The following is an 8,752-nucleotide window of genomic DNA, read 5'->3' as shown; positions in this document are numbered from 1 at the left end:
CTTGGCTCGGGGGAGTGAGGAGCAGAGCAAAGGAGAAAGAGAGGCACAAAGCCCTTTATGGTAGTTCTTTTTATGCCAGGTAATCCAGACCAACTGTCACATTGTAAGACCAGTTCAAGGTTAAAAAATGCTCCCCCTCTCTCCTCTGGAGGAATCTTTCCCTCTTTCTCTTGTGTCCAGCCTTCTCCTTCCCTCCTGCATATCTGGGACACATAAGAGGGGTTAGTAATTGCCAGGTGGGACAAGCCCAGTGGCCCTTTCCATCCTATGATCACCAGTCTCCTGCCCCAGGGGACAGTACCAGGGGTCTGGGGAGGCTTGTCCCCACCCCAAAGTGTCCTTATAATTCTGAAACACGGACATTCAACTCTTACTGCCTTTGTCACAGCTGGTCCCTGGCACATGCAGGTCTGTGTCCACCAATAAGCCAGAGGTTTGGAGGAGACCCCCCAACATCTTTTGGCTGGGCTAGCACCAGAGACAGCTGGGTGGGAAGAAACGTGGATGTAGGGATGGGCACAGAGAAAAATACCAGAGTTAGACCTGACCCACCTATCAGCCCTTGGAAGACATTCCATTTGCTTTCTAAACTCTGAGGCCTAAATGTCATATCATTTGCCCAGCCATAAATAGCTGAGAATTAAAACAGACTGTGCTGCTTTTTGGCTAATAGATATGTCGTCTAGTGCTGCAGCCTTATCTTCAAATCCCACTGCTGTTTGCATTGGAGATCAGGACCTAAAGCTGACTTTTTCTTTCTAAGATTTAAAGTGCTGGCAGAACATTCATTCAGTTGTGCAACCTCCATTCAGAGGTTCTCAGGTCTTGGGCATGGGGCTCATTTTTTGCCCTTTGACAGCTGCTGTAAATCAATACAGCAGCTGGAGGTCACTTGTAGTCAATCAGTAACCAGTCCTGGCAGAGGGGAAAACACTAAATACCAGGTATTAAAACAGGCTCTAAACTGGATGTTCTTGCTCAGGCTGACATTTTCACAGCTGTGCCTCTAAAATCTGGCTCCATCCAGCCTCATTGGAGGTACCAGCCTGGCTGTGATCTTTTCCTGGTAATTATCCACAGGGAGAATTTCCCAGCACATGCACAAATTACAACCAAATGGGGCACAAGGTTCTTCAGGGGAAGGAAGTGGTGCAAGGTGCTCATTTGGTGCCAGCTGAATTAATCCTCCTTTTGCAGGAAATCATTAGGTATTAGCTGAAGCCATGTATGACCTTCATCACAACCACCTCCCTCAGGAACTAAGACCCATGGCCAGGGAGGCATTCTCACAGGGGTCCCTAATTTCTTTTAAAACAAGTGGAAACTGAGCTCTTAAATACCTTTGCTGTCTGAATCATATTCCAGTGGCGTCATCACCGCTGTTTGCTCCTCGTTCTGGAACTGGTTGCCCAATAAATCTTCTGCCTGACCTCATCTGGAGCCCCTGCAATGAGAACATGCTCAATTGCCTCTTTCCTTTGAGCTCAGCAGCTCTGGGCATTGTGTGATGCAGTATCTGTCCCTGAATAATCACCCAGCCAGCTCTCAGTGTGTGCAGCTCCTCATGCCTTGTGCCTATGTGACAGCAGTCCTGTGTGGCACCAGCTCCACGTACAATCTGTGTGCAGCAGCCACACGCCATCACTTTGCTGCTGCTGCTGTTTGTCCCCTGTTAACAGAGTGAGATGCAACCACCCATGACTCCTGTTGGGATCCAGGTGCTGGATGGTCCAGGTGCTAGATGGTCCAGCTACAGGGTTTGCAGATTCAGGGGTTGCACTTCTCATCCTCACTCCAGGTTGGGAGTGAGGGAAGTGGGCACCTTACACTGGTTCAGGGCTGTCAAGTATCTATCAGATCCATCCCTGAGCCCTGAGGAACTTCTGCAGGTCTCAGACCCAGCTTCTGCAGGTCTCAGACCCAGTCAATGGGTCTGTTCCTAGCTTCTTGGTTGGACTCAGTGATTTTAGGAGGTATTTTCCAACTTTAATGATTCTATGATTCTGTGTTGCTTCCTGAGCCAGTGTCTTTGGGGAATGCTGTTTCCCTCCTGTCTTCATGTGGAGGAAAGCTTTGACATCAAGTCATTGGCCACAGCCATATGGCTTTGGAGGTGGCATCGATGCCCCAGATCTTCCTTGGATCCTCACACAGGCACTGATGCTCCTTCTGAGTCCACAGCCATGCAGGGAAAGGACTCAAGGAGGCTTTTCCCTTTCTCTCTCCTCTCATACACTCTATATAAACTAAATACTGGCATTTCCTTCCAGCTTTCTGACAGCCTGAGAGAAAGACCCCACAGAACAAGATGGAACCTGAGCTCATGAGCAACACTAAAGGGACTTCCTGGTGAGGAGCCACATGCACGTGCCCATTAGTCCTGAAAGGTGGAGCAACATCCTCGCACTGGCCCCATGCAGGAGCATCCCCAGGCTGCTGGACTGGTCAGGCTTGAATTTTAGGCTTCTTAAGTGTTTAATAAGAGGCTGAACTAAAATACTAGCTTTGAATGGAGAGCTAAATTCTTCAAGGTCAGAAGGTGGAGAGGGTTGGGGTCAGTCCCATGCCACAGGGAGGTGTGGTGCTCCCAGCACTGACAGAAACTTTTTTTTTCCTGATGAGCAGGTGAGGGATGCCTGTGGCACCACTCCTTCTGCCTCAGGGTACCTATGATGGTTCTGTGCAGTGGGGCACAGCCAGGGGCACCCCAAGGGGCTCACAGGAGCCCTGCTCACATGTCAGCAGGTTTGGGCAGGAGCTACACAAGAGTGGCTGTGCTGTGATAGGGAGTTGGGCTGGTCTGTTCAAAGTCCATCTCACCCCACCACATTGGAAAACTGACCCAGAGTGTCCCACAGGATCCCCTGTGCAGGAAAACCCTCGCACACCAGGCCTGTGTGCCCCAAGGGGGCTGGCAGACACCTTACACTTTGTGCAGCCTTGGCTCTCAGTGCCTCAGAGCACTTGCATGCTGCATGTTTTAAGTGCCTGCTGCCTTCCCAGGGGATTCACCAGGAAGGAAAGCCAATAAAGCAATTTTGAGCCAAGGCTTCAGCAATGCACTGTGCTAGCTACAGCAGCAATGAATCCACTGCTTTCTGCTCCCAGCTATGTTTGCATCCCAGCTCTTCTGAACAACCACCTCCATGTCTCCCAAGTCATTCCAACACTCCCGAGTCACTTCAACACTCCCACACTTACAAAATCCCCTAACTTTAGGAAAAAAGGAGCCATACAAACCCTGTCTTTATTAAACCCTCATCCTCCAAAACCTTTGTGTCAGTATGGCAAGAACATGCCACTTCCTACAGGTTCCTCAAAGAACGGCAGATGAGCTATGGGTCAATGGTGGCTGACACAGCCAGGGATGATCTGGTGGACATGCTGGCTTCTTCAGAGGGCAGCAGGGCTAGCATCTCCCATCTGCAAAAAATGGTCTCCACAAGAACATACACAAACATTATGGGCCTTTAATTGGAGGTTTTTTTCACATACACTTAAGAAAGGTACAACAAAAAACCCAGCAGATATTTTCATGGTCAGTAAAGCCTGGTCCAGACTCCTCTCTCTCCCTCCCACTCAGCTTCTTATGAAATTACCCAAATAACTGGAGATTTAGATCCATTACTGTTGCAGGAACATTTCAGAAATAAACCAAGCCCAAACCACTGGGAGAGGAGCCCAGTTTTCCATCCTGCAGTGGTCTCTACCCATGGCTCTGCTCTGGTGCAGAGCGTGGAATTAGGGGAAGCAGAGCTAGGCTCACATCCAATGCTGTTTCTCTCACTGTGAGTTTTCCTCCCTGCAACAACCAAACACTCAACATGCACAGGCTTTGGGGGATGCAGATGTCCAACATCTGCCTGTTTAATCTCCTTCCCCAACATTTGCCATACCTAGCCCCACACAGACCTGCAGCATGTGAACCCACTGCCAGCCTTGGCCACCCTGGAGCGAGCTCGTTAGATGGCACCATGGGGCAGCACTGCCTGCACCTTCCTGCCTCTCTTCCTCCCTTCCTTCTTCTCACCCAGACATCTCTTGACACTTCTACAGCCCTGAACTGGCCCTTTGTATAGGGCAGCAAGCTCTAAGCCCTGCCACAGTCACTTGGCTGAGCCCACAGAATAAGGAGCAGGTACAAGGCTCACTATGCCACGTTCACCCCTCTTCCCTGCAATCACAGTCCTCAGCAAGGCAGAATGTTTCCATGATCAGCCTTTTCTTTATTTAAGGATTTTGTATAGGCAAATGTTATATTTTTTGGACACACAAATGTTAAAATGATTGATCCTAGGCGTACTCACCTGCTCCCACCCACAGCCCGTGCTGGCTGTCTTAGGGAATTCATTCATACACCCGGTACACAGTGGCCTGGTGGAAAGAATATTCTGAGATTTGAAAGACTCTAAAAAGGCTCTAAAAGGGTGACACTGATAAAAGCCTTTAAACTGTCTACTTTGTCTGCTCGTGTTTGTGCAGTTCAGATTCAGGATCTTTGCGTCTGCCTAATGCAGTTTGCAGACTGCGTATCATACTTTCCTCGGTTGAATTTTGTTCCTCTTACTTTGCTCTCTTATCTATAAAAGCAGGATTGCTACTGAAAATAAGCAATAAATCACTGTGTATGCTCAGGTGTAAAGGCTTTTCAAACTGGGAGCACACTGCTGACCTGGCTTGGACTTTTTGTGATAGACAATATATCAATTGAAACTTAAATAGGGAATGAGGGTGTTTGCTGACCTTGTTCTGGTGACAGAAATGTCATTTCAGGGTGAGACTGTGCCTTGAGTTTTTACAGTGACCTGTTGTCCTGGGCATAGGATCAAGGAAGTATGTTCTTCAGTAAGAATTGCAAGATAGGTAGTAGTTGTCATTTTAAAATGAGGTTTTTAAAAGGAAAAAAAAAGGTAAATTGCAATTAAAAGAAGCAAACTCATGCATAGGTTGGTTAAATGTGCACAATTGTAAATAGAGACAATAATTTACAGGCTTTTCTCTTGAAATATTAGTGCTGCTGTAAGAAGCCAAGCGTGTGACTTAAAACGATGAATCAGACTGAAACTGAGACAGATTAAATAGACATTATATATTTCTTAGCTGTGTAGCCATGAATTCTGTATAGCTATGAATTCTGTCATTTATGATGGAAGCTAGATAAAAATTTTATAATTGCTGAAGTGAGTCACCTAGTTAAATGGCACTCCTATGTGGAGAAACTGATTTCAATGCAAGATTAATGGCCTTTTGCTGGTGGTTTACAAGCTTGCCAAAGACCTAACTATGTTGTTGCTAAGCATCATTAAGGGATTAAAATAGGGGTTCTGCATAATTCCTACAGTGTATCTTCAAACAGTGTGTTTAGTTTGGCACTAGCCTAGCACTTGTTAGCCCTACTAACAGGGCAGCTCACACATGTGAGGGAGGTTAATGCAATCCCAGGAACTCTTTCAAAAGCTCACAGGTTTTCTTGTGGATAACTTCGCGGAGCTTGCGCACACGCCGGATGCTGGAGGTGCCCACAAAGCTGTCTGGCTGTAGAATGGCCATGCCATTGTGGACATCCCCCATGATGATGAGCTGGCCATCCACTGTGGTCATGTTGGGACATGGGCAGCTCCAGTCCATGTTCAAAAGCGTGATTTCTAGTGGTTCCTTCCCCAGGAATTTTAATCCCATTTTTTCATCCTTGAGAATCTCCTCCACCGTCACCAGGGCATGTCCTGAGTCTTGGTCTTCGGTCAGCTCCGTGATGCGGCCCAGGATGACAAAGTCGCTTTTGCAAAAGCTGGTCACCAGCTTCTGGCGGGGTTTGCAGGCCTTGCAGTGCGTGTTCTTTGGGAAGGGGCACATCTCCTCACAGGCCTCCCGGCTCTCAAAGTTATTCTCATTGCCTCCACACCCGCCGTAGATAAAGGACTGGCACTCCTTTGTCAAGCTGTTGTAGGCCCACCTGGGCTCGTAGGCCTTGCAGTGGCCTTGAAGGGCAGGCAGGTTGCAGATGTTGATGGGGCCGTTCATGCACGTTAGCATGCAACTCTCATAGGTCTCAAAGTGGTTGAGGTTGCTGTTGCAGTTCCCATAGATGAAAGTAAAGCAGTTGTTTTTCTTGGCATCATAGTACCACCTGGTCTGCTCTTCCCCACAGTCTTCACTGTCCGGCTGCTTCAGGCACTCGTCGGTTGGGAAATGTGTTTTGTTCTGGGAAGCTTCCTTGGATGTGGGCTCTCCTCTGATGACTGACAAAGGGAAATCTGCCTGGAGGAGGCCACCACTGTTCTGGGCAGTGCAGGTGTAGATTCCCGCATCCTGCAACTGCGTGTTGTAGATGACCAGCTGGGCGATGTTGGTGACCACGACGTTCCCTCTGACGTGGTTTGGCTTCATGATGACTTTGTCCTTCCCATCGACCTGCTTCTCCCATGTGATTTCTGGCTTGGGTCTCCCTGAGACGTCGCAGAGGAAGCTGACGGTCTCTCCCACATAGACGGACTGATGGACAGGGTTGTTCACCAGTGTAGGTGGCAGGATATCAACAACTGTTGTCTCAGAGTAGGCGGTGGTAGGGCGAGCTGTTGTTTCTGGGGGGATAGGGCTGGTGTTTGGCCAGGTGAGATGGTACCTACAGGTGACCACGTTCAGTGTAATGCCTTTGATGCAGGCCTCTGCATCCATGTAGCACTTGTTGTAGTAGGTGAGCCCGTCAGAGGCACAGGTAAAGCTTGGCTCCTTTTCACATCTGTCCTTGCATTTGCAGACAGGCTGCCCATCCCAGATGTCGCACTCTGAGCCTTGCTGGATGCACATGAAGCGGTCACACGTTGCCTCTTTGGGCATCCCCACAGGCCCCTTTTTCCCCTTGATGTCCATGTACCGAGCAGCCACACAGCTCTTGGTTCCACAGACATTGGGACAACATTTCTCAAAGGTCTCGCACTCCTGTGGGGAAGGAAAATAACCTGATCATTACTGGGAACAGAGTAAAGGCCTTTTTGGAAACTCAGCAAGCAGAGAGCCCAGAAACTCAGAGAGCTAGAAACTCTTGCCACAGATATCCATGGTCTGAAACCCAGTGCCACAGGTATCAGTGAGCAGAAACATCCCCTCAGCATTTCCCAGGGGGTTCTGAAGTGCTGAAGAAGAAGACTCTTGAGAAGGAAAATGTACTTCTGTTTCTTAAACACAAACCTCCTCATAAGTCTTTACCCCAGAGTCACATGGATTGCTTGACTATGAACCAACCACCCCCCTTTCATGCTCTCTGAAATGCCTAAGGACAAGCCCTGAGAAACAAGAGCAGATGGAAAGTCTTATCATATGGCTGTAGACAGTAATCCTTCTTATTTTCCACAGAAGTATGTAAAGTATTATTTGAATTCCCTGAGACTAACAGCCAGTTCTTGGAGGTGAAACTGCCAAGGATTTGTAATTGTTCACATTGTAGAGGAAATAATAGAATATCTCAAAAGTAAGGTAATACTTGCTCCAAAAATAATTTTTCTATGGTATTTAGAAGAACAAACCCCAAACAGCTCATTATGGCTTCTCTGTCTTATTTTAGTCTTATTTTCAAATGCAGCATCGCTCTTCTAGTGATTTATTACACCCCGCCTTGCCTACAGTCAGCTCTAAATTGTGGTTAATTTTAGCAGAATGTTCATCTTCTGTGCAGAAAAGATATTTGATACATGTGATCAGGGTTGCTGGGTGGTTATAGATTACTTCAAGGGACAAGGAAAACTGCTACCATGTGCCCAACACGGCACACTTCCACCGTGTGTTAAACCTCTACAAGCCCCCTAAAATCCATTAGCTTTCTCCGTAAGTGAGAACAAAATGGTTTTTAAGCTACCAAGCTAAAAAGCTTCTCCTGAGTCCAGTATCCTTTCCTTACTGGGAAAAAGATGACCTAATAGCAAAACTCTTTCCCCATTTCCAGTTGCACATTACTAGGTTTCAAAAGCAAAACCAGAAACCAGGATTTCAGAGGTTTTCAGATGGGGTTAAGGAGTGTGGCTTGGCAGAGTCCTTGATTGCCTGCAGTACATTCACTCCATCCAAAGTCTCAGGACTCTGTGCTGCCACTAGGCAAAATGAATATTTGTAACCAGTGGCTTCTGGCTTTCAAGTTTTGACCAGTAAATTATTAAAACATCTTTGTCTGCTGCTACTGCTGCTGCTGCGCTGCTGCTGGGGTTTTAGTTTTAGTTTGAAAGTGTTTTAGTGTTCATTGCTGCACCTGGTAGTTGGAACAGAGGCAGCTTATTTGGGAATGGCAAAAGTAAAAAGAGTACCTTCATTCCTAACACATGGGATCCATCTGAGTAAATGTCTTTGTTTACTTATGGCCAGAATTTTTGTCAGTTTTTCCCCCTTTTTAACATCGCAGAAACAACCTGGCTACAGAGCACAAACCCAAACACTTTTTTTCAGCATAGTAAATGTTCTGTCAGCCAGGTTTGGGCTGCAAAAGCTTTGTCATGGGACATGATGTAAGAGGTAAGACAAGCAGGTATTTTCAGATGCCAGCTTGAGCTGGCAGTGCTGACAGGTTGAAAAATGAATTTTAGGGTGGTAAGCTAAACACATTTTAAACTGGGAGCATCCTACAGAACATCTGCCTGGTCATTTTAGCCGTGCCCTGTTCTGCACCCCAAGCAAGCTTTGTGCTTCAAATGCAGCAAAGGCTGATGATTTACATGTTAAATTAAACTATTTCATACAGATTTCCTCCCAGGAATATAAAACATTG

At 47.2% G+C, this 8,752-nt stretch overlaps 1 protein-coding gene across 1 annotated transcript; it reads right to left on the bottom strand.

The window, feature by feature from the left end:
- Nucleotides 1-5,153: 5,153 nt before the first annotated feature.
- Nucleotides 5,154-6,939, bottom strand: WFIKKN2 (WAP, follistatin/kazal, immunoglobulin, kunitz and netrin domain containing 2). Its single transcript, XM_053995136.1, has one exon. The coding sequence runs from the start codon at nt 6,868-6,870 to the stop codon at nt 5,428-5,430; it is 1,443 nt and encodes a 480-aa protein (XP_053851111.1). The 5' UTR covers nt 6,871-6,939; the 3' UTR covers nt 5,154-5,427.
- Between the last annotated feature and the right edge of the window lie 1,813 nt (nt 6,940-8,752).

Source organism: Vidua macroura, chromosome 19 (genome assembly GCF_024509145.1).
Source record: "Vidua macroura isolate BioBank_ID:100142 chromosome 19, ASM2450914v1, whole genome shotgun sequence".
NCBI classification, from domain to species: domain Eukaryota; kingdom Metazoa; phylum Chordata; class Aves; order Passeriformes; family Viduidae; genus Vidua; species Vidua macroura.
Note: the sequence above shows the minus strand (reverse complement) of the source record. Positions and strands in the feature narration are given on the sequence as shown.